Here is a 24,574-nt window from a genome sequence, read left to right as displayed (position 1 = left end):
CTTCCTGTTGGGAAAAGGAAGAAAAAAGCACACACAAGAGCAAACCCAAAACTTCCTGCCCTGCTTAATAATCAAGTAATGAGTCCAACTCGGCTGGGAAAGTCAGTTTATACTGGGCAAGCTCTTAATTAAAGAAGGGCCGAGCAGCAGCTCTGCTCACTTTTACAGCCACACACATCTTCCTGCTCCGCAACAGCCCCTGGGAGAGGCGCAGGGAGCCGGACGCCAGCGGGCTGGAGGGGCGATGAGAGCTGGCGAGCGCATGCTTTTATTCCCTGGTTAAAAGCAACGTCCTGGAGATGGCACCGAGGAAATGTTGGGGGAGAAGGATAAAATCCCAGCCCCTGGGGGAGGCAGGCGGCAAGACCGGCTGCACTGTCCCTGAAGCACTCCAAATTCGGAGGTGGCTAGGAAGGTGCAAGGCAGGTGGTTGGGGGCATTGGGACAGTTTCATTATGGAAATCCTAGAGGCAGGTACCTGGGTATCCCGGAGCACCTGCCCCTCGGTCCCCTCCCGGCTGTGGGCACGCAGGGGACAGCCCCACCTGCGCTTGCTGAAGGGCTCTGCGGTGACAACAGGATGTGTCACCTCCGCTGCCACACCACCCACATAGGGTCACCCACCCGGAGGCTCAGCTCACCGAGGTGCTTTAGTCACCCCCAGTGAGGCTCAGGAGCCTGCCAAGAGCTGGAGGCAGCCCCACCACCCCAGCGGGGCAGCCCCCTGTGCTGTGGCACAGACCTGCTCCCCAGGGAGTGCTGAGGGGAGCACCCCAGCCCAGGCTGTGGGTGCTCCAGTAGCCCCGCAGGGAAGCCAGCACCCACCCGGGCAGGTTGGGAAGGACAGGGCAAGCCCTTGCGCTTTCCCACATGGAGCCAGGGAGATCCACCGCACCCCCAGCAGCCTGATCCCTCCGAGCCTGCGTCACCTGCACAACTGCCCCTTCCCCAGCCCCAGCCCTTCGGCAGGAACCGACTCAGCCTGCCTTTTCCTCCCCCGAGAGGCAACTGCTCTGCAGACCCCCTCGTGTGACTGCCACTTGCCATTCACCTGCAGCCAGAGACCAGGAGTGCAGGGTGGGAGCAGGAGAGCCAACTCCAGCACCCCCATCCCTGCAGTGCTCCCCACCCACACCCACTGCTGCATATTCACCCTAAGCACCCACAAAACCCTATTATAAATTAACCATTTTATTGAATATCAATAAACTGTATATAATTATATAAAAAGTCTCATCAGTACAAAATTGTGGCACAAAAATATAAATACCAGTGTACCTTTGAAATGTAAACATCCTCTTTGTAATGATTCCATGAAAACAATGTCCAAAGAAAGATGCATTCAGGAGGCACCTGTCAATACCCATAAATAGGGCTTTTGGCACACACCTGTCGATGGGCAGCCTTGGGACAGGCCACCATTGTATCGGCTGACAAGTGCCTGCTATTAGTCACAGTTCTCTTGAAAAGCAGTTGTTAAGAGTCATATTAACAGGTGCTTGAGCACATAGCTGCTCTGTAAACAGGGTTGGTGTTTGAAATGGCTACCCATGCCTTTTATGGACACTGTTAATCTCGCAGGCATTGCAAATTGTCATTGTGCTGGGGAGAAGCAGCTGCTTCACAACTACTGGGATACTGTATTATTGCATAGTTACACCTTCTACAGGCAGCGTATATACACTCGGGGCAGGGGGGTTAACTTTTTGTCCTTCATTAAAAAAATATTGGTTCTTAAAAGTTACCAAGTGGTTACAGTAAAAAAAAAACCAACAAAAAAAAAAACAAACACAAAAAACCCCAACCCCCCAAGCTACATGGTCACAATGTTGGATACCAGCGGCGGGGCCAGGGTGCAGGTCCAACCCTGCAAGGTGCCGAGTGCCTCCGGCAAGCGGGGGCACCTGCTGAGGGGCTGCAGCAGCAGCGTGTGGGGCTCAGGGCTGCACCCCCCGAGTTTCACGCACTCACTTTGCCACCCACGCTTTGCACCGGAGTCCAACCCTGCACCCTCAGACGCCGGGATGGGAGAAGGATCAGGCCTTCGCATTGCACAGGAGGCACCGAGCAAGGAGTGTGAGGGTCTCGAGGGCCGGAGTAGCTGCGTCCGGCCCGGTGCACACTGCGATGGCGACGGAGGAAACTAACTCCTACAGAAACTAGTTATAATATAGGTATTTGCGTGGTGAGAGGCCTGGGGGAGCAGAGTCCTCAGCGAGAGCCAGAGCAGCCCGTCTCCTCGTGCTTGTGGAGCAGCGACATACGGGAGAAAGTCCGGGAGCAGGTTTTGCATTGGTACTTCTTTACATCTGAATGGGTCTGCAGGTGGGCTCGGAGATTAGAGCGGTCAGCAAAGGCCCGGTTGCAGTGTGTACAGGAAAAGGGCTTTTCACCTGTGGGACAAAGAGAAACGCTCCCAATTAACCAGTGCATCAACACATGGGGAATATCAAAGAAGGAGCCATTCATTAGCCAAAGTTTGTGAAGAGCACAGTGAAAAGAAGTGCTGGCTGTTATTGTTCGGAGGGAAAGCCGGGCGAGGTATGTACAGCATTCACTTCGGCGAAAGCCGCGGACTTGAGAATTTCCTACTCCCAGAAAAACCTCTCCTATGAGCCACGGAAAATTAATGCTGGAAACATCTGCAAGCAGCAAGGCAGTTGCACATACAAACGAAGACGCAATATTCGTCTCCTGCCTGGAGCCAAGCGAACCGTTTGCAGAGAGGCAGGAAAGCCAAGCACTATGTGTTAATTATATCATAGCAGGCAGCGGCTGAAAGGCGCCAGCGCCAGGGTGAGTATAGCTATTTCCTCCGCCGAACCCCACGCTCCCCCTTCTCCCGCCTGGCTCGCATTGAAAAGCCCGGCCAGGGCGAATTCCTCCCAGAAAGACTCTTTTGGAGGAAACAAATGCGTATGCTCAATTTGGAAAGCACAATTAAGTCTTCCCGGCTTCCTTCAGCCATCATCTTTAGTACGTTAAGAGGGTGTGAAATCAGTGCCAAGTAACAATTACACTATCCCCGCAGCCCCACAAAGGATGCTCGGGAGATGCATTGTACGGGAGGCCGTGGCAGCGGGGTGGGCTGCAGCTGCGGCACCCGGACCCGCACCAACAGGTGCGGGGGTGGCCGGCCCCGCGCCCCCAGCACCTGCCCGCAGGCCTGCCCGCAGGCCTGCCCGCGCCTTGCTGCCGTGCGCCTCGGCAGCGGGTGCGCTTTGAGCCAAGCTCATCGCTGCCGAGCGGGGCAGCAGGTTGGAGGTGCCCGCGGCGGCGGGCAGGCGGGTCTGGGGTGCTGGCCTGGCTGGGGAGCCCTTGGCGCGGGCAGGGAGGGATGCTTTGGGCATGGCAGCGCATAGGGAGGGAGCGCTCCAGCAGTCTCATAGCCCCGGTTTATGAAATTGGGCTGAACCGTGTGCCGTCACACCACGGCCGATGGGCTGGCTCGCAGGCAGGCGCGGCGCTAACAGCGGCAGCACAGATTTACGAGCCGAGCCTTGACCCCGTGCTCAGTTCCAGCCAAGAGGATATTTAAAGGACATTTTAGAGAGATGTGCCAAGGGGGTTTGGGAAGCCCTTATCTTCCCAGATAACAGCCAGCCTGCTGATTCGCTGGGGGCCATGGAGCTGGGAAGCGGGAGGCGATAAGGGAGGGAGGGAGAGGGGTGAGAGCCAGTGTTACCGGTGTGCGTCCGGATGTGGCCCTGCAGCAGCCAGGGCCGGGAGAAGGCCTTGCCGCACATCTTGCAGACGCAGGGCAGCGTGTGGCTCCGGATGTGCATCTTGAGAGCCCCCAGGCTCACGTACTCCTTCTCGCAGTACTTGCAGCTGAAGGATTTCCTGGCCTGGGCGTCGCAGTGCAATTGCTTGTGCTTGGAGAGCCCGGCGAAGGTGGAGTAAGCCTTGGCACACTGGGCGCAGCGGAAGCGCTCGGCGGCGGCCGAGGCTGGGCTGGGGGGCCCCGAGCTCTTGCCTTCATCCTCCTCGCTGGAGAGCGCCGTCAGGTCCAGGGCAGGGGCCGCGCCGCCAGCCGCCTCGCTGCCCGGGCCGCCGGGGAAGAGGCTGGAGAGCAGCCCTGCGTCCCACACCAGCGGCGGGTAGTAGGCACCGGGGCCGAGCACCTCGGGCGGGGGGATGACGGGCAGCGGGCACGTCTCGTAGAGCAGCGGGGCGGCCAGCACTGCGGGAGGCGGCAGCGCTCAGCGGGGGCCCGATGCTCCCCGTAGGAATGGGGGCGAGGGAGCCCCGACCCACTCCCGGGGGGCTCCGCACCACCCCCGGGACAATGGGACTCGACCCCAGGCCATCCCGTGGGAGCCCCGCGCCCCACCCCGAAGCTGGAGGGGCAAAGGGACACCAGCCCACCCCACAGCGGGCTCAGAGCCCCAGCCCACCCCGGGGCAAAGGAGACCCGACCCCACCCCACCGGGGCTCGGCGCCCCTGCCCGCCCTGCTGCGAGGGATAGGGCAGGGGGACCCCGCGCCCCTGCCCACCCCTGTCATGGGGAGCTCCCCGCGCGCCCGTGCCCACCCCATGGGGGAAGCCCCCGGCGCCTCCGCCCACCCCGGGGTACCAGGGGGCGGCTCCACATCCCGGGACACGGGGGACCCCGCGCCCCATCCCACCCAAGATGCACGAAATTGAAAAAAAAAACCACCCCCGCACCCCTGCAAAAGGTCAGTCACCCACCCGCTCCCGTGTGGAGACATAAGAAGATCCCACACCCGTACCCGTACCCGTGCCCGCACCGGAGCCCCCGCACCCCCCCGCCGAGCGCCCCACGTGCGTGGCCCGTCCCACCGCGCCCCGTCCCGTCCACGCACCGGCCTGGCTCTCCAGCTCGCTGTAGTTGGGCTTCTTGCTGGCCGAGAAGTGCTTCTTCACCAGGAAGGAGCGCGGCATCTTGCAGCCCCGGTGCCGCCGCCCGCTGCGGGGCCGCCGCGCCGCCGCGCCCGCTAATATGGGCCCGGGGCCGGGGGGGCGGCGCGGGGGCGGGGAGGGCGGTGCGGGGCCGCCCCCGGGCCCCGGAGCCAATGGGCCGGGCGGGGCGGGCGCCCGGCAGGTGTCGGCCCCGCGGCCGCCGGGGCCGCGCCGAGCCGAGCCGTGGGGATTGCCCACGGGGCTCCGCTCCCGCGGGACGGCCGCGCTGCTGCCCGGGTGTCGGCGTATAAACCTCTGCTGCTGCTGTTGCTGTTGCTGCTGCTGCTGCTGCTGATGACGATGACGATGACGACGATGATGATGACGATGAACGAGCCATTTCTGGCTTCTCTACGGAGTGTTTCCCTGTGCCGCGCTCCCCGCGGGAACAAGCCGATGCTCCGGAGGGAAGCAGGGCAAGGAGCCATGCGACAGACCCGCGGCCTCTGTGCCCGAGTCCAGCAGCGGGGCTGGAGGAAGGCGCTGTGCCGGGAGGGTGATCCCCGAGCCCCCCACGCGTGGCTGTCCTTGCCTCTGCCCCACCGCTGGGGACTGCGGTGCAGATTAGGACAAGCCTCCGCCGTGCCCCGCTGCTCTGAAGCACTGCTGGGACACAGCCCGGCGGGGGGAGCACGCTTTGCCACAAGTTATTAATCCTTTGAGAAGAGGCAATGACTCGCAGAGGAGCGGGATGGATCCAGCATAGCCCTTACTGACTCCCTCCCCCAGGCAGGGGTCAGGAGCACCTGCCCAGACATGCTTCTCCCTTCTGCTGGGCAGGTTTCAAGCAGCGCAGCCTCCCCTAGCAAGCTGCTCTCTGGTTTTCTTCTCTCCTGCCTTCCCCTGACTCCTTCCCCATGGGCATGGCAGTGTGGGTCAAACAGCCCCAGTGAGGCACACACTCCCTTTGGCTTTCTGCTCCCCAGGGGACACGTGCCCACGGGAAGGTGCCCAGGCCTTGCTAGCAGGTGCTGGGCGAGTGGTGAGCAGAGCCGGAGCGGTCCCCCCGGCCTGGCAGTTAAAAAGCCCAGCCCAGGCTTCCAGCCCACCCCATCCCTCCGGCTCACATGGGGATTTCCTCGCTGGAAAGGCTCAGGGCACGGGTCCAGCCACCTGCTGCGGGAGCAGTGCTCAGCTCTGGGCCAAGACAGCTGCTGGCGGCGGGCGGCTGCAGGAGGAGGAGGAACAGGACCTGCTGGGAATGCCTCCTTGCTCCGGGCCTGTGCCCGGCCCTGCCACTCAAAAAAGGGCCTGTGGTGCTGGGCCACTCGTGACTCAGCTGTCACACACCGCTCCGCCAGCCCCCACTGACCGCATGTTACTGTTTAGCCACAACCCGCATGAAAAGCAGAAGTGGGGAGCAAAGCTTTCCACTGGCATGGCTGCAGTGCAGGGGGCTGAGCTCACTGTCAGTCTTTCCTCAGGGCAGGAACAGCTTGGAAAGCTTGTCCTGCCGGCCACACACAGTCCTGTGGAGACAGGACGTGTTTGCAAACTCTCCCCCTGCAGCCACATGCTCTGGAGCTGGATCCGTCCCTCCTTTGCTGCAGGATTGCCTGTGGCTTTCAGCAGGTGTTTATCTGCACAACTCATCCCTGGATCAGCCTGAAGTGCAGGGGAAGATGTGCCCGTGAAGGCCTTGGGGGATGCAAATCACAGAGGCCAGGTCCACCCCATTTCTTGCGGGGGTCCAGAGGTGCAGCACCGCATGGTGCAGGGGGCATCAGCCCGGGTGCTGCCGCAGGTGCCTCCCCCGGCGCCTTGCTGGTGCCCCCCCACGCTCCTCCACCTGCCGCGGATGTGGTTACGCTGGGGACACTTGTACGAGGAACCCAACTAGGTGGTTTTCTTTCAAGCAGCAAAGCCTGCTCCTCTGTTCTTTCTGAAATGTTAATAATCAGATCTGTTCCAACCACTGCGTGTGGAAAAAACTTGCATGTGTTAGAGGAAAAATCGAGATCAAGGGAGAGAGTGAGCTGACCTGACCTGCCTGTGCCCGTGAGCCAGCAAGTGACGGGACAGAGGCAGGAGACCAGAGGGGAGGGGAAGCTCTGCAATGATTCATGGGCTGGAAATGGCAGTGGTTTCTCAGCCGTCCCACCCTGCACCAGAGCACCAGGCTCTGGCAGCTGCTGAGCCCCAGGATGGTCAGAACAGCCCTGCCACCAGCCCGTGGCACAGCTCCAGTCCCAGACCCACATGGACTGGCCCAGGGAGCTCACAGGCACATGCTAACCACCTCCAGAGCGGCAAGTCTGCTGCAAATTCTTCTTTTTAGCTTCTTTGGCCCCATGGCTACATGAAGCATCTCAAATACCCGATTGCAGAGCAAAGCTCCTGCCGCCAAGGGAGACTCTGACGGGGTGAAGGGAAGTTCTGGCCATGAGGTGTGGGGATGAGGCGTGCACCCTCACTGCAAGACCGCAGGAGCTCCGTGAAGCCCACCGCAGGCCCCTGAGCCCGGTGGAGGAGGACGGGGACGGGCACAGGGCCGGGAGGTGCGAGCCCCGTTCTCTCCAAAAGGCAAGACCTCCCTCTGCTGTCGGCGCACGCCGTGCCGGCCGCCGCTCCAGCTGCTGCAGCCACCAGGGCGGGTTTATTCCCCCTGTGCTCAGGTTATGGAAGGGAACATCATTGCAGGGGGGTACTAAGCTCCCAGAAGCTCCACTGTATTATTTTTTTAAAGCCCAGTGCCTGAGTACTAGGTAAAGACAGAACAAATGTGAGAAGAACTAGAAGAGAGACCCAAGCCTGTAGCGACCACGCTTATTTTCACTAAGCGCCGAGTATTTTCTGGAGTTTTGGGGAAGGAGTGGGGAAGGAAAAGGAAGTTTTCATAGTGGTTTCAACAGTCCTCGTTTGTATCACCTGGAGAATAATGTAGTTTACCCATAAAAAAATGAGTTGCTTTTGAAGAATGAAGCACAGACCAATGCAACTGTGACATGAAGCTCTGTGTTAGAAAAACAAACAAAAACCCACCCGCAAAACAGGCAAATGCCCTGTTGTCATTTTTAGTATACTTAAACCAAAGAAAATCTTTAAGACTGCGAGCACATCCCTCATTCGTGTTCCATGACTTAACATAGCCCTGGTATTGTGTGAGAGGTTAATCCTTCTTACGCTGGTCTTACCAGCAACCATCCAGTATAGCTAGCCAAAGGCCTCGAAGAAAATTTGCTGTGCCTTTGTCAATCAGGTGACATGAGGACCCAGAATACACCATTTATGCTTTATTATAGATAGGATCCTTCACAAGATCTCATCCCCCAGTGTAAGGAGAGCAGGGGGATTTATTGCTGTAATTCCAGATGAAGCGATGCCTTTGCGTTAGGCAATTAATGCTGACAACAATTTATCAGACCTATTAAGGCCAGTCTTTAACCAGAGACAGATTAATTTGAGAAAATAGCTCAACTGCAAGCTTGTCTCCTCCCATTCTGTTCCTCTCCCTCTGCGCTAATCGTCCTCCTAAGGCTGACTCCCTGTGCCAGACACGGGGAATTTCACAGGTCCGAGGTGGCCCGATTGCATTATCACCAACAATGGGCACTTGGGATTTGCTGCGGCTACAAGATCAGCTGCTGATGAGGTGAGAGCAGCTCTGGCAGAGTACTTCACTCTTCTGCAGTAACACTCCACTGAATTTAGAAGCCCAAACTAGCTTGTTCTGTAATAAGGCTTTTTTTTCATCACTAGTTTCTGCACACAAATGAGATGAACCAAGGCTATACACAGAACACACGCGCCTCTCAACAGAATGTCTTTTTAAATCAACCAGCATCAGTAAGACATACCACAGCGTGTGTAAACATGTTTGTATTTGTTAAGTTGATGAAGTCAGCAGCATAGAGACACAAAGCTCTTCAGCAGCTGGAGTAAGTGGAAGCTGATGGCTAGGTTTATCTCCGAGCAGTTCTATGGATGCTCATCACAGCATCGAAAGCAGCGCTGTGAATTCTGCTGTTACCAAGCTAGCAGGTGCCAGGACATTGCTGCTTACTCATACACTAATGTCATCAGAGTTAAAGTAGAACTAGCATGCATTTTCCAGTCAATACTCTTGGTCTGTACCTTCTGTGAAATAATTCCCAAGTAATAAATTGATGCAAATCAAACCCAAGGTGTACAGCCAAGGAATGGGTCTGCACAGACAGTTAGGGTACAACCACTCAGCATGAGCAATTTCTGACCGGTCATTGCTGCAAGCCAGCCTTCACCTCCTCCTTCGGAGCTACCTAAACCGAGGACAACATGAGGATGTAAACAGCACAAACTTGACAGCCAGAGGAGTTAAAGCGATGGGAGCTGTAAAGATTTCAACAGAAAAGCCCTGCTGGACAGTCACACTTTCCCTATCTAACAAGAAACTGGGGGGTTTGTTTCTATGGCTTATAGTAGTATTGACATACAAGACTGCACCTGCAGTATTCTGGCCAGCTCTAGCAGAACTTGCTCTGAACTCGATCTGAACTATTTTTCATAGCCTGCATGGTCCACTGTTTGAAAGATTACAAATAAAGTTGCAACTAATCAGTACAAAATATTTAATGGAAGCCAAAAGTTGAAGTCTCTGCATTTCTCAATGTCTACTGTGCTCCCTGCAGCGTTACACAGCTGGCAAGAAGTGTTTTTATGGAGGTGCCGAAATGAAACGTACGGACCACGAGGAAGAAATGACAAGAGCTGGCACGAAGGTAGGATTTTATAAATTAAATGACCTTTATTTGTCTTCAAAAGTCAAAAACATGACAAAGTAATTGCTCGGAAGCTTCTAACTGCTCCTTAAACATTTTATCAGAATTACATGGAAGTGCACTTAGAATAGTAGCAGAATCTAGATTCCGGTCAATGGGTATCACCAAACTGCGTTCTAGCCAGAACCCAGAAATGCCCATCCAACCAGTAATACATTGTAATCTCTTTGCAGATCAAGCATTAAAAAGAACCAACCCCAAACACAGTACTTTTTCCACAGTACCATGAGATTTCCCCCCCGCCCCAAGACTGAGCTTCCAGTCACCAAGCAGATACTTAAGTCTGTAATAGCCCATACCAAGTTGTGGAAAACATACTAAAACCAAGTTCAACTTAAGTATGTTAGAGGTCTGGCTGGACACAAAGTTTAATCAAGAGGTTTTAGCTGGGGTGCGTTTCATTGTTTTAAGGGTAAGGCTATGCTGCAGTCTGCAGAGTGCAATGATACTAAGTTTACTGGTCAAATAAATTAATTAGTACTCAGTTCTGTGGTGGTGCAGGTCCACTGCTCCAATTAAACATGCTTAAGTTAGACTAGACATCTCATCACTACTGTGATTTACAAGTTCTGGTCAGATGTCTTAGATCGTTAGATCTCAGCATCTTGACTGTACAGTTAATGAAAATGTTAAACTACAAAGGAATCTCTATAGTAAAAGTGTAGACTTTAGAGTATCTATTTACCATGTACTGGAATTGTCATCCTGCTTTCTGGGTTATATTTTACTTTTGCTTGGAAAGCTGTACCTGCATACTATACATATTATATGGAAAACAATCTAAGTACAACTTCAGCTACTTTAGCAACATTTAAATGAAGAACGGAAATTCAAAATGCCTGTTCAAATCTGTACTGCAGAAAGGTAGTGCTATGCAAGTGCTATGATTTATTGGTAAGTTTTGCTACCAGCTTGCCTTGAGAGATGGAAAAACTAGGAATATATACAAAAATTTTAGCTTAAATAGAAAGCAGAGGTATTGAAAAAACCTTCTGAATTCCCCTATGAGCATAAGGCTTAAAATCACTAGAAAACCAGTTTCAAAACCACCAATTTAATCATAAAGCCAGCAAATATGATTAATATTTGCTAAGACAGTTAAAAATGATGCATTTTAACTAAGACCAACATTAAAGTCTATTTTCCAGGCTAGAAATTATGGTCAAAGTATGGAAGAAAGTAATTAATCATGCATAGAACTAAAATATTTTGAACTAGTTGCTTACACAGGTGCAAAGATTTGCTAAGAAAGTTTGTAGTTTGAAGACTCATACTGAAGACATGTTTTCCATATAGTTGATAGGCTGCCTGTAAGAATTTAAACACTGGGAAACATTATGAAATCACAGGTATCATAGGTCACTTTAGATGAGAGCTGGTCTGACAATTACAGTTAGCACCTAGAGGTCTCACTAAAGGAAAAGAGAGCTACAAATACACCTCTCATACTATCATGTAAGATATGTAAATGAGATTGGGAAGGGATATTTATTAACTAGTTCAGGCCATTCCATTTAGAATGTTTTTGGTTTTAGACAGTCAAATGAACACAACTGCAAAAGAAACCAAGAAATATGCATAGGTAAACAGATTTGTCTCCTCCATGTTGATCTACAATTAAGCTTTGTGTGAACCAAGTAAGAAAATTAGGCTGACAGGGTTGAATGGCACAGACCATGTTAACAAAAGACTGAGTGGTACAGAAATATCAAACCAGGATTTGAAACTGAGATAGGGATTAAAGTCTTCCGTATTTCTGGATGCCTGAGATCACCTTGGGATGTACAGGGAGAAGTGCGAGGATGCTGGGCATTTCCCCCTCATGGAAGCTTGGTTTTAAAGTTAATCTTCTAGTTGGTTCATTTATCCCGCAAAGAACGCATCAAAACTTGTGCCATCATATCATCTTCATCAGCGTCATAATCCTACGAACAAACGGTACAGAAATTCTTTTACTGCAACAGCCATGCTGGTTAATACAACACCAAATAAGAACACCAAAGAAAAAAAGCTGTCTTTTCCTTCGACTTGCCAATATCCAATTTCTCTCATGATACCATCTGCATGGATGAGATTTCACAGCAGTGGCTACGTAAAAAAGCTGGGGTTTAAGAGTCATCAGGCTGTATTCCAAGGGTGAGGAAACACATACCACAAAAGTATCATACGAAAAGCGATGTCGTCTTTGAAGGTGCTCCATGAAGTTAGCACTCCTGTAATTTGGATCTCCCCATGGCATTGAGGCACAAATTGGGCAAACCTTCAAGAAAAACCCAAAAAAGCCAATTAAGCCCCAATGGTTAAGTGCTTTAACATTTACAGTAGGAAGGGCAGGACAGAGACGGCATAGAAGACTGAAGTTCAAGGTTTGTCACAATCGCTATTCTATATGCAAAGTGATGTCAAATAGTTTGCTGGGACATTTAATACAAAAGCCTCAGATAACCCTGAATAATTTTAATTCATGTCTTAGATCTCTGAAATGGAATGGCTTACTCTTCTTGCTACGTTCTGAAAAATCAGAATTCACTACAGCTGTTTGCTTTAGAAGATTTCAGCCTCTATTTCTCAGTAACAGAAAAGTTTCCTTCATCTCCTTTGCAAAGATCACTCCTCTTCAAGAGAAAAAAGGAACTATTTTTCTAAATAATTTGGAATTCCAAAAACTTTCCAGAAAAATGAAAAATTCAAATTCAGTTCCATGTTTTGCAATTCCTCTTATATGAGAGGGAGTATCAGCAGATAAAGATTACTAGAATGATATACTATTTTTTGCAAGCATTTTCCCAATGGTTTATAATAACTTCTTGCTCAAAACAGCAGAGGGGGAAATTAAATGTCTGACATCTTTTTGAAATTATATTTTATTAATTTGATGTTTGTTACTGTGCCTAATTAACTCTGAATGTCTGCCATTTTTCAAATAGGAAAGGAGGATGTGACCTAGCTGCAATAGGAATAGAGACTAGTCACCTCCAGAGAATGTATCGAAAACCAACATCAAAATTATGTAAAAGCTAAATGCATGAACAGCATACCCACATTTGAGTTCAACAGGAATAATTATAAATATGTACTTAACTTCAAAAGTAAGTCTCTAATTCATTGTTTCAAAAGGATTTAAGACTAGACTTCATTGCAATTCTCGCACCAACTTTTTATTACCACTTGTTTTGCATCCATGCTGTGCAATGTTTTGCAGTGTTCAACTAGTCCTTCTTGATCAAAGTTTTTCTCGCTGCAATACGGACAAGGAAAGGTAAAGCGATTTGGGAAGTTCCTGGTTGGGGCAAGAAAAAGAGGTTATTTATCACTGTAAGAAAGTTAAAAGTAAAAACTTTAGGATTCAATACTCAAAAGTTGTCTTACCAGCTCTTAAGAATAGAAATTATTCAAAGCAATAATCTTATTCTATGGAATTAAGACAAGCTAATTTTAACAATCAGTTTGTAAATTCCTAACAATAGCTTAAGGAACTCTTAATATCATCCATATTTACAGAGAACAACAGTTCTTCTACAAATGTTATAAATGCCATTTATCACCTTTTTTTTTTAAATGCACAGGGTACCACCCAGTATGCTACAATGCAGACGAGTGCACTGCAATCAATTCTGACTTCCCTTCATTATAAGTTACTATAATCAAGAGACAGAAAGATAAAGGTTTTATTTAAAAAATAGCCTACTTTTACTGAGTACCCTGATCTTAAAGATGTCTTGTGCATGGACTAAGTAGAAAGCAGAATAGCTTGCCTGTGCACCGTCAGTTGCAGGTTTAAGGCTTATTTTTTAACTGCGTGAAAGGATTAAAACAATTAACACCCAAACTGAGCGAAGAGGTAAATTCTGCTTTTACTTGATTTTTTTTTTTTGTGACAAAAAAGACAAGTATTTCCAGAGAAGAGCTAGTTACCTGGTGTTATGAAGTGGTTCTTTAGTTACAGCTTTCACACCTTCCATTATATAATTCTGGTACTTTGAACAAGCAGCTGCATGGCTACGCATCTTTGAGAGATACATCTGTGCAGGCAACAATTGCACAGCAAGATTAATTTAATACTATTCGCAGTTACTTCTACACTTTTAAGCAGAAACAGTAAACATGTAAAACAAAGAAGCTTTCTGCAGAGAGCATGTCATGGTTTAACCCCAGCCAGCAACTAAGCACCATGCAGCCACTCGCTCACTCCTCCCCACTCCCAGTGGGATGGGGAGGAGAATGGAAAAAAAGTAAAACTCGTGGGCTGAGATAAAAACAGTTCAGTAACTAAAGTAAACTAAGATATAATACTAACAACAATAATAAAAATATAATAATAGTAATGACAGGGAATATAACAAAAAAAGAGAGAAATTAGACCCAAGAAAAGACAAGTGATGCACAATGCAATTGCTCACCACCCACTGACCGATGCCTGAGCAGCGATCCGCCCCTCCCGGCCAACTCCCCCCAGTTTATATATGGGGCATGATGTTCTATGGTATGGAATATCCCTTGGGCTAGTTGGGGTCAGCTGCCCCGTCTATGCTCCCTCCCAGCTTCTTGTACGCCTGCTTGCTGGCAGAGCATGGGAAACTGAGAAGTCCTTGACTTAGGATAAGCGCTACTTAGCAACAACCAAAACATCAGAGTGTTATCAACATTATTCTCACACTAAATCCAAAACACAGCACTGTGTTTTGAGAAGATGATGATTAACTCTATCCCAGCCGAAACCAGGACACAGTGTTAAAGCAGGAAAACCTAAACACTTCAGCCGGCAAAGCGGAAAGCTTTGAGATTACAGAATAGTTAACCTATAACTTTGCTGCCTGTAATATTTTACAAATACAACACTGTTCAGGACAACTCACTTTTCTTAACCTATACTACAGTATAAAAAAAAAAAAGTGCTTCATATAAAGCCAGTTTACCTGGTCACTTAGGAGAAGAGACAGTGTATGGAAAATAATTTGGCTTTTAGTACAGATCTTAGTGTAGATAGATTGCTAATTGTTCAATCCCATTAAAGAAAATTAAAATTTACAATAAGGAAACCTGTAATTCAAGGCACTATAGTTTTCTATCAGCTGGAACGAAGACAGAATGAAGACACTACCCAGAAATAAAAAGTGAAATTAACTGAACTGTTATCCTCACCTTAGTGTGTCTAATTATCCTTTTCTTATTGTTTTGCATCTGCTAAGGTATTTTCTTACACATTCAATTAACGCTAAGAAGCCCAAATTTACCAAGAGAAAGGAAATGACAGGAAGGATGCCATACAGGTATTCAACATGCCGGTCACTAACAAACAATAAGTCTATGGAATATACCACTCATATAAGACAACTTTGACTCATAATTATTTCAAACAAATCAAATAAATTTCTGTTTAAGAGCCAAAGAGATCGCTATCTAAACCCCACATCCACTGTTTCGTTACAATGGTCCTCCCACAGAGACATGCTCACAGAAGCAACTTCAGAACCAGTATTTTACTATAATTTTAAAATCAGTATCTTTCATTTGAAATTCACTTCCTGAAGAGGTAACAATAAAAAACTGTGGAAAGCATGTCAACATTTGGGTGCTGCCTATATAAAATATCTTTGGCACTTACTAGAACAAACATTTTGACCTGATTCTGCAGAAAGCTGAAGAGCAAGCACTTTATTTCCCTCTAAGCAGTATGGCTGAGCAGGCACACCTCATGCACTTAATTTCCAAATACTTTCATACTTTTTTATTGCAGCCATTGCAAGTGGTTTCTGTCATTTCAATTTGCTTTTCCAAGTCCAGAGCTCTGCTACCAGGCGACAGAGTACTGCGGCAGACACCACAAACTGGCTTTTTCGGCTTAAGACATTCCTGCAGGCACGGAGTGCAAAAGCTAGGGTGGGAGAAAAACAGCAGGTGGTGAGAACAGCCCTCCTGGACACGCAGCATAAATATCAAGAGCCCTTCCATGTCTTGTGCCCTAAGTGATAACAGAATCTCAAGAAATGATATCTAATAAAACAGCAGCCTGTTGACAGTTGTGCACGAAGGGAGGAGTAGGATTCTAGTTCGTCATGCTCAGTGTTATTAGCTTTTGGACAGTGCTCTGCTGCCTCGGTTTCCACGTCTTTCAGAAGGGAAAGGAATCGAAAGTGAAAGAACATTAGCTTTTTTCCCCGCTGTTTTTTTTTAATTTATTTTCCTTTCATGGAAGCCCCAGGCCACCTACAAGACGCTGCTGAGGAGCGGAGCTGCCTGCGGAGCCCCCTCGTCCTCAGGCATCGCCCCCCAACGGGATCCAGCCTCCGCCGCGCAGGCTGCGGCCTTGCCCATCCCGGCCCGACCCGCTCCCGAGGGAACGAAAGAGGGGGGGCCAGGGCCAGGGCCAGCCGAGCCGCGGCTCCCTCCCAAGGCCTCACAGCCCCCGGCCGAGGAAGGCGCCTGCGGGCGCAGCTCCAGCTCCCCTCCCGCCGAGGGCTGAGCGGGCCCCAAACCGCCCCCGCCGCCGCCGCCTCAGGCCCCCACACCGCGCCGCGCCGCCGGCAGCCGCTCACACGTGTCCGCAGGGCACGCGCACCGGGCTCTCGTACACCTCCAGGCACACGGGGCAGGTGAAGCGCGACAGCGGGTCGTGCCGCCGCCGCTCCGGGGAGCGGGAACAGGAGCCGCCGCCTCCCCCTGCCACCGCCATCTTCCCGCCGCCGCGCCCCGCCCCGCCAGCCAACCGGGGGGCGGCCCGTGCGCAGGCGCAGCACCGCCCCTGCCGCCGAGACACCGGCCCTCCAGAGGTGTGGTCATGCGTGGTGGGCGTGGCACACTCTGTGGGCGTCGCCCGAAGCTACCCCGCCCACGGCGGCGCCGGTTTGTGCCCAGCGGCGGCTCAGCGTGAGGGGAGCGGCGGGGACCCCGCTCCGCGCCCTGCGGGCAGCGGGGCCGGCGGGAGGGGCCGCCCTCGGCGGGGAGAGCGGGCAGCGCTTCTGCACCGCGCCTGGGAGGCGAGCGATCTCAACAGCAGCCGAGCGCCACGGCGGAAAAGCCACAGAGGGCAGCGGGAGGGTGGGTGTCCCACCGCGGGCTCACGACTACGCCCGGTCCGCGCTTATCCGTTATACTGCTCGCTGTGCACGGGTGCGCGCATCGCCGAGCAGCAGGACGTGATGGTATTTTCTCCTTCCTTTAGCTTTAAGGCTGTTCTGGCTCTGGAAAAACTACTGACCTCCCAGGGGAAGGGCGGCACGGCTCTTCTCTCTGATTTCCAAGGCAATACAAAAACTATTTATAAAAGAACAACGATTTAACAATCGATCTTTGTTACAGTTAGCGCATAAAAGCATCCCACGCAAATTAAAGGGCCGCTTCATTTCCTGGTTACGTCCCTTCCCTCTGCCTTCTCAGCCTGGGGAAAGCCCCGCGGGCCGGGTGGCAGGCTGTTCGTGCGTTCTGCTCCCACAGACCTCAGCAGACGGCGGTGCCTTCCCGGCTCCGGGGCCGAGACCAGCCCCGTGCTCCCGGCCCGGGCCCCGGCCTCGCAGCCGAGCGGGCCCTCAGCAGGTCACCCCGCCCCCTCAAGCCCCGCCCCACTGACGTCACGCGGCGGAAGTGCTCCCAACGGCGGGGCGGTGCCCCGCCCTCCCCGCCATCCACTTCCGGGGCGCCGCTGTCAGCCGCCCCCTCCCGCTGGCCGGCGGCAGCCCCTGGGCCGGTGCCGGGAGGCCGAGCCGTGAGGGCGGGCGTGCCCCGCCGCTGGCCAAGCCGGCAGCCCTTCTAGGGGGTGGCCTCTACTGGGACGTTGCGGGAGCGTGTGAGGGGCCGAGGGGTCCGCAGTCCGCATCCGGGTCACCGGGCGCTTCCGGCTGAACGGCGGCGGGTCCCGGGCGGCAGGCGCGGCCCGGCGCGGAGCGGTGAGGGACCCGCGGGGTGGGACGCTCTGCCCGCCCGGGCTGCGGGCCCTCGGTGCAGGGCTGGCTGCTGAGGGGAGGGGGCGGCGGGTTTGCCGGGCGCGTGGGCTGCGGCGGCCCGGCGGGCGCTGCGCCCCTTTACCGGCGAGAGGCTGGAGGAAGCCCCTGTGGGGCCGGCCCCGGGGCTCGGTGGTCGGCGAGTGCCGCTCACGCCGGGGAGGCGAAGGCGGTGTGCCGGGGCCGTGCCCGCGGCTCCTCGCACCGGCCGGCGCCGTCCCGTTCTCCCGGCCGGGCTGGGCGTCTCTGCAACAAGTGTTCCCAGGAGAACCAAGGAGCGAAACGGCTTCAAGCGGGTGTTAATTTTTGTGTTGTTCCCTCCTTCTCCCTTGTTTTGTGGCCTGAAATTCCTCAGCGATGCGGTGTGCTCTTGTGCTATTAAATAGCCTTATATTCGGGATAATTTTCTTTTCAAATGTTTGGTGAAAGCCTGGATTTCTGGTCTCCTTAGTGCGGGTTAGGAGGAGGTTGTACCTGTCCTGTGTTTCTCCCCTGCTGCCCTAAAGGTTTTTGCATGGCTGTGTCCTGCCAGGCAGTCCAGGGTAGGCAGAGTGGTTGGTTCCCTCAGCTGAGGTTTTGACCCAGGAGATGGATAGAAACATTTTCTTGTCTCACCAGCAGAAACTAGACTCTGATCAGAACTTATTATTCATGCATCTCCATGAAATCTTGAGGTTTTCAGTCAATAATTTGCAGCAAAACAGCCTTGTTACCTTATCTATTCTGTCAGCCAGTGTGCTTCTTAAAACTATATTTATCTGTGCCTGCTCACATATTGAGGTTTTTATCGAGCCTTGTCACCATGGTTGTTAGCTGTTCGGAGCCTGCCTGGCGCTGGGTGGGCTGCCTGGGACAGGGATGTTTTGCTTTGGGAAGCTCTGCGTGCAGAGGAGCAGCTCTGCGACGGCTTGTTGGGGTGTTTGGTTTGTCATGTTTTGCTTTTTGGCTGTGTGAACTCTGATTTGTGTACAAACCACAGGTCAACATTAGAGCTGGCAGTGGCTTTGAGTGTCATAGTCTGTAGGGCCTTGATGAAGGACTTTCCTTTCATCTGGGGACTTTCCTAATCCTGACATCTTGTACATGTAACCAAGTGCTTTTGTTTAGTAGTTATTAACAGTGGAGGTGGAAGAACTGTAATACTTAATCTAGCTCCTTGTCAGCACAAGATCATTCCTTGTCCTGGGGATCTATTGCTGATGTGCCAGACAAAGATCGTTCTCTGAAATTCTCTCATGGAGCTCTTCTTGCTAAGGAACAGACATTCTGTTGTCTTTGTCCACAGACTTCATCTTGCACAACTTAAGGAGGAAGGCTCTCGGGGAGAGAGAAGGGTTTACTCCTGTCCCTTATGCTCAGATGTTAATTTAGAACTCCACATTTCCTGTGATTCACAGCTTGTCTCTTGACATCAGTGCAATTTCTGATTGTGGAAAAACCAAGAGCAGTGTGCTTTTGAGCAGAAATTGAACTGCTAGTTAACTTTTCCCACATGGTGTTGTCATTAAGCGCAGCCTTTCATCAAGTAATATTAACTACTGGGCTGTTGATTTTTTTGTTTGTTTGTTTTCTTGGCCTCTTGGTTGTTGGTTTGTGGTTTGTTCCCCCCCCCCAGTATTTTGTGTTATGGCTCCTTTCATTCAGTTAATTTTGCTCTTAACAGTGTTTTTCATTTTAAGAGGAGTGTGTGGGGGCATTGATCAGTATTCTAGCAGCTGCAATTAATATTGGGTGGAAAGTCTTTTCTAAAGTGCTGTTTCAGACTGATTACAACCGAAACAGTGCATTGATTTCTCCGCCTTCCCTCCCCTTGGTTCACAGTTGGGAAGCCCTGGATTGTGTTTTTATTTAAAAAACAAAGCCTATGGTCTGCTTCTTGATCACAAGTTCCTCAGGCAGTCGAGATGGAGTCCGTTGGCCTGTTAATTACCTCGGTTTTGGTAGAGTAGCATTAGGAAGCTTCTTTTGTCACCAGCTTTTCCCGTGCAGTATGTGAGCTCAGTGAGGTGGAAATGTAGATCAGTATATACGTACAAGCAACTATCCCCGCGAACAAAAGCATACATGATGTAAAAACAGAAATGATTTTGTTCTCTTCTAATAAAGCAGCTAAAAATGGCATGTGTAGCTTTTTTGCTGAACAGATTACAATCTTCTTTGCAGCTGCCAGCGTTCAGCTGAAACTTTGTAGTTTGCAGCAGTCAGGGGAGTGTGTTCTCTGTAGGATGGCTGCAGAGCTCTCCCAGCACAGTGATGGCCTGCGTGTGCCATCAGGTGGAATGTGAGTGGCAGTCAAAAGCCTAGAAAATGTTAGAAATCGAAAGGGAAAGTTAATTAATCTGCTCAGTCTAGGGGCAGTCCTGTGCCACTAGAGAAAAAAAAAAATAGATGCTTTCCCAAGTTGAGCAAAATTAAACTTCTTTGTGAGATTTTTTTTTTTTAATCTTTATATCACGGTGCAGGGGAAAAAAAAAAACCACCAACCAAACAGTGACTTGATTAAAATAATGTTTGTGTAAGCTGTTTGAACTGAAAGGGCAAAATAAAATGCAGAGAAGAGACTCTAAAAACTCATGCTGCTTCTTTCAGTGTTTTGCTGTGAGTTACTTTTGCCTTGGTTCCCTAAGCCAAGGAACCCTCAGTCTGAGCTTGAGCCTACACCAGCTTTATTGTATCCAACTCCCAGTGCCTTGCTCGATGTAGGTTTGTTGTGCTGTTTTAGGTGGATAACTGGAAGAGGAGTAGAGAATGACAGTGAAAAGCAGGACAACAGCATTTTTGTAGACTCTTGAGCTTTTTCAGAAACTTAAAGAGGCTGTTCTGGGAGCTGCTGCTCTGTGAACCATTTTATAGAATCCCGTGAAGCAGATAGATGCTGTGGACGTCTGGGATTTATGCAACTGTGATGACTTGTCTTTGTTTTTAATTTTTATTCCAGAAGAGTTGCCATTACTGAAGATTCTTAATGCCAGATAATCAACCTACTGCTGAATAACCATGAAAGAGACGAGGTAGCTGCCCAAGTGTGAGATAAAAACTGATTTCAATGGATACAAAATACAAAGACGATTTATTTAGGAAGTATGTACAGTTCCATGAATGCAAACTGAATGCCTCTGACAACAAACAGCGTCCTATTAATGATGAGTATTTGCGAGTGGCAGCGGCAGCCTTACTTTGCCTTCCCAAAATTGATCCCTTTTATAGATTCCGGTTGATAAAATTTTACGAGATGGCTGAAAACTCACTGAGATTTGTGAAATCCTCAAGTTTACATTCTCTCCATAATGCGTTCAGCATGCTCGAGACACTTGGAATTAACCTCTTTCTTTACCCCTGGAAAAAGGAGTTCAAAAATATTAAGGTAAGACATTTTATGTGTGGCCATAGTGAGAACATGATTTGGTTTTCTTTCTTTTAACACATTTCATGCATTTCCTTTAAAGACTTGTTTTTTCCCATCTATTAGCATGATGTGTATATATATATTTGTCTATATACAGCTGGTAAACAGAAGCCATAGGAAAGTTTCTGTGTAAAATAAGTGAAGTCTGTGCTGGTGAGAGTATGCCGAGAGCAGAAGTAAAAGTACTATCTGCATTTATAATGTAACCATAAAATAGAGGAAGAGCTTATTTAAGGTTTTTGTTTAGCCTACCCTGCTACAGTGTCTTAATTTCTACTTGGAGATGCTTTCACTAGGGTGAGTGGTCAAGTTGTGTTTAAGCTCACTCAAAGTTTGATTTTTGTCTTGCAACAGCTATTAATGGAGCACAAGTACTAACAACCAATGCATGCTTTCAAGTGGATGCTTTGCTGAGGTTCCCACAAGTTATATGATAATGGTAAAGGAACTTCTCTGAAAGAATTGTTTCCAGAATATCTTTTATCTGCTTGTCAGTTCTCAATTCATGAAGTTTTGATTTTAATGTACTTTCAAATTATTTACCTATGCCAGGATCTCAGAGGGAAAAGTAAGAACTTGTATATTGCTCGGCTTGGGTGCTGGAAGTCAGATAGTGAGTTCTCTGCTGTTGATTCTTCTATTTTATCTTTGACCTGTTCTTATATGCTTATTCAAAACTGCTGCAGCATTTCAGTAGTGAATGCTGCAGATGACTTACAAGAACAGTTTTGAGACTTGAAAGCTGGATAAAAACACTGCTGGTATAGGTGTCTAAAGTAATTTGCAGGTTGTGTGCACTAGTGATGGGTATTTTTCTTTGTTTTTCTTAAAAAGATACTATTTCACTATTTAGCAGACAATTTGAACATTATTAGAACATTTGAGAGTTCTCTGTTTCCCCAAGGGGAAACTACCTTTCTTCAAGATCTCTCCATAAGTCGTCTTCATCGTTATGCTTAAGTTCTGGCCTTTGAAATGTTGACTGATCCATTGAGGATATCTCTTGATGCACTGCCGATACTGACTTTGGTTGTGCCCTGTGGATCCAGTACCTGTTCTGTACAAAGATGTGATGGGCAGGCTACTCTTGCCTGCAATCCAAAACAGTTTAAACTGGGTTAAGAACATGCCTTAGGCATGCCAGATGCTAAGGATATTTCAACTCTCACAAACTCATATCTTTGTTTTTGGGGCTTTTTTAGTGGAAGTTCTTGACCTAATGTAAAATTAAATAAAACAGACATTTGAAACTGCATAGTAATAGTACACAAAAAAAGTGCGCACCTCAAGTATATTTAAAGCTGAATTGAAGAGGACTTTGGTACTCCTGCAGTGTAATTCCGAGTTCCTGTTATCTCTAGCTAGCGCCTGTCCGGGAGCAATACATGAAATCTCTGCCTTTTTGCCTTTCATGGTAGACTTGCTTGTAAATGCAAACATGTCTGGTACGTATAAAAGTTAATGTCAGTGTATAGCATAGTGATTTAAATCAACAGGGAGGACATTATGCTAATCAGGATTTCAATTTGAATGAAAACTCTCCTACTTTGAATTTGCCTCATGTGGAATTTCCATCTGCTGAACAGGAGGGATACAGAAATGGAGTTCATCTTGCCATGGGAGTTGCATGTGTTCACTGTCATTATTATTCTATTTAATTATATAGTATCTTTCACTGAATTATCTGAACATCTAGTCCACCACTGAATTTGTAACCTAGTTTTCTTTTTATTCCCCCCCTCCCCACCACCACCTTAGACCTACACTGGACCCTTTGTTTATTATGTAAAGTCTGCTCTAGCTGAAGATGATGTAAGGCAGATTTTGAACTACATGGGCTATGTCCAAGAACTGGGAACAATGTATAAGCTCAAAGAGCAGGTTGATGCCATTCAAGTGAAAATGGTTTCATTTGAACTCTTTTTGGCCAAAGTGGAATGTGAGCAGCTTCTTGAAATTCACTTGCAAGTGAAGGATAAAGGTTATTCAGAGATTGATGTCATAAATGAACGAAAAAATAGCAATGAAGATGTTAGAGGCTGCTCAGAAGCCATGAAACGGCGTGTAGAGTGCAAAGAAAACTTAAACACTTCCATGGCACGGATGGTACTCCAGAAATCAGCGAGTGAACGGGCCTCTAAAGATTATTTCAAGCCGAAGGTGAGCAAGCCTTCTAAATCAGTGGACACATATGATAATTACTGGGAAAGTAAGAAACCACCTTTGATGAGCTCACTGAGTCTCAGGAAAGAACCAATTTTAGTTGATGCAGAAGATGACATTAAAGATGAAATTATCCGTCCGTCACCCTCTCTTCTGACAATGTCAAGCTCCCCACACGGGTGTTCAGATGAATTCTTGCCAACTTCATCTCATCACAATGGCATGCTAAGAACAAATGTCCCTTACAGCTCCTATTTTTCTGCTCAAGAGGACTTAGATTTATATACTGATCCCGATTCTAGAAGCATGTTAAATTTTAAAAGACAAGAAGCTATTAAGCCCGATGTATGGCTGTTAAAAAATGATGCCAACCCTGTTTACCACAAACGCACCCACCTAGCCAAAGAGACAGCTTCCCTCAAGTGCCAAAACTGTGGCGTACCTTGTGGCACTTCTGTTTGCCAAAAGTGTGACAATCTATTCAACTCTAGGCAGGAATACCCAGCAGTGAAACAGAGCACCTATTCAATCAAACCACTTCCAAATGATGGCTTGTCTCCTGCGTCTGCTTTAAGGGAGAAATCTCAGTACACATCACAGACTCAGAGTCAAGAGAGAGCTGCTCAATTCAGTTCAAAATCCAAACCTTCAGGCACCTCGCGCTGTGGCTTTTGTAACCGATCTGGAGCTGCAAACACTTGCACGTTTTGCTCAAAAGTCTCATGTGACACTTGCCTCAATGCTTACTATTACGATCCCTGCTGTAGAAAAAGCGAGCTTCACAGATTCATGCCTAACAATCAGTTAAACTATAAATCGTCCCAGCTGTCCCATGTAGTTTACAGATAGACTTGATTAGTCTGTTTTGGAGGGGAAGGGGGAGGGGAAAGGGCTATCCTAACTAATGTTCTGACTCCACTGATGATAAAATACACTGACCTCTTACCAAAATGACATGTCCAAATATTTGGAACCTTGGTTCAGTGATCAGGTGCCAGTTCTTGATTTTTGTGGCTTCACAGATGCTGCAGATACATTAGATTTCATGCTGCTATAATTTAGGTAACTCCTAAATGATCATTACTTTTCAATTTAAATAGGGGAGAAGAGCACATTTTTCTTTAAAACTTGGCAGCTGTTGTATTTTAGAAAAGTGACGTCTTACCTTTCTATTGCATTGCAGTCATCTCCTTGCCCAAATAAAACCATGCAAGGCTTGAAAATAAGGTCTGAAAATTAAGATTCTAATTTTCTATGAGTGGTGAAACTACTGCCAGTTTTTGATAAAGTATGACTTCAAAATGTGCAAGAAATATGTGAATGGCTTGTTTTGCCAACAAGGACTATTTTTTGAAGTGTGTCTGCATTTCTTGATCTCCAAAATGCA

The 24,574-nt window shown here is 49.1% G+C and overlaps 3 protein-coding genes across 4 annotated transcripts; 1 reads left to right on the top strand and 2 right to left on the bottom strand.

Annotated features, from left to right (window-relative positions):
* Positions 1 to 1,181: 1,181 nt before the first annotated feature.
* SNAI1 (snail family transcriptional repressor 1) lies at positions 1,182 to 4,906 on the bottom strand. The gene is made up of 3 exons (XM_050907297.1): positions 4,828 to 4,906; positions 3,686 to 4,183; positions 1,182 to 2,393 (listed from the first exon to the last, which is right to left on the bottom strand). Exons 1-3 carry the CDS (start codon positions 4,904 to 4,906, stop codon positions 2,212 to 2,214), a joined length of 759 nt encoding a protein of 252 aa, XP_050763254.1. The 3' UTR covers positions 1,182 to 2,211.
* A 4,996-nt stretch (positions 4,907 to 9,902) lies between these two features.
* Positions 9,903 to 16,354, bottom strand: RNF114 (ring finger protein 114). Its single transcript, XM_050907552.1, has 6 exons — positions 16,218 to 16,354; positions 15,406 to 15,556; positions 13,597 to 13,703; positions 12,847 to 12,961; positions 11,834 to 11,941; positions 9,903 to 11,606 (listed from the first exon to the last, which is right to left on the bottom strand). The coding sequence occupies exons 1-6, from the start codon at positions 16,352 to 16,354 to the stop codon at positions 11,541 to 11,543; spliced, it is 684 nt and encodes a 227-aa protein (XP_050763509.1). The 3' UTR covers positions 9,903 to 11,540.
* A 1,102-nt stretch (positions 16,355 to 17,456) lies between these two features.
* On the top strand, positions 17,457 to 24,060 carry SPATA2 (spermatogenesis associated 2). Of its 2 annotated transcripts, XM_050907572.1 has the most exons (4): positions 17,457 to 17,564; positions 20,557 to 20,699; positions 20,826 to 20,982; positions 22,783 to 24,060. In XM_050907572.1, the coding sequence occupies exons 2-4, from the start codon at positions 20,665 to 20,667 to the stop codon at positions 24,034 to 24,036; spliced, it is 1,446 nt and encodes a 481-aa protein (XP_050763529.1). In that variant the 5' UTR covers positions 17,457 to 17,564; positions 20,557 to 20,664; the 3' UTR covers positions 24,037 to 24,060. The 2 variants fall into 2 exon arrangements, with proteins under 2 accessions (XP_050763529.1, XP_050763528.1); XM_050907571.1 differs by having other exon boundaries at positions 20,557 to 20,982.
* Positions 24,061 to 24,574: the final 514 nt, after the last annotated feature.

This window comes from Gymnogyps californianus, chromosome 17 (assembly GCF_018139145.2).
Source record: "Gymnogyps californianus isolate 813 chromosome 17, ASM1813914v2, whole genome shotgun sequence".
Lineage (NCBI taxonomy): Eukaryota > Metazoa > Chordata > Aves > Accipitriformes > Cathartidae > Gymnogyps > Gymnogyps californianus.
The sequence above is the reverse complement of the archived record's forward strand: the minus strand, read 5'-3'. Positions and strand labels throughout refer to the sequence as shown.

Excerpts from the sequence above, each read along its gene's own strand:
- SNAI1 (XM_050907297.1), bottom strand. The coding sequence starts at position 4,906 with ATGCCGCGCTCCTTCCTGGTGAAGAAGCACTTCTCGGCCAGCAAGAAG. Across the intron at positions 4,184-4,827 it reads CGAGCTGGAGAGCCAGGCCG|TGCTGGCCGCCCCGCTGCTC; the intron begins GTGCGTGGACGG and ends CGCCTCCCGCAG. Across the intron at positions 2,394-3,685 it reads CCACATCCGGACGCACACCG|GTGAAAAGCCCTTTTCCTGT; the intron begins GTAACACTGGCT and ends TTTGTCCCACAG.
- SPATA2 (XM_050907571.1), top strand. The coding sequence starts at position 20,665 with ATGGATACAAAATACAAAGACGATTTATTTAGGAAGTATGTACAGTTC. Across the intron at positions 20,983-22,782 it reads AGGAGTTCAAAAATATTAAG|ACCTACACTGGACCCTTTGT; the intron begins GTAAGACATTTT and ends CCACCACCTTAG.
- RNF114 (XM_050907552.1), bottom strand. The coding sequence starts at position 16,354 with ATGGCGGTGGCAGGGGGAGGCGGCGGCTCCTGTTCCCGCTCCCCGGAG. Across the intron at positions 12,962-13,596 it reads GAACCACTTCATAACACCAG|GAACTTCCCAAATCGCTTTA; the intron begins GTAACTAGCTCT and ends TGCCCCAACCAG. Across the intron at positions 11,942-12,846 it reads GCATGGATGCAAAACAAGTG|GTTTGCCCAATTTGTGCCTC; the intron begins GTAATAAAAAGT and ends TTTTTCTTGAAG.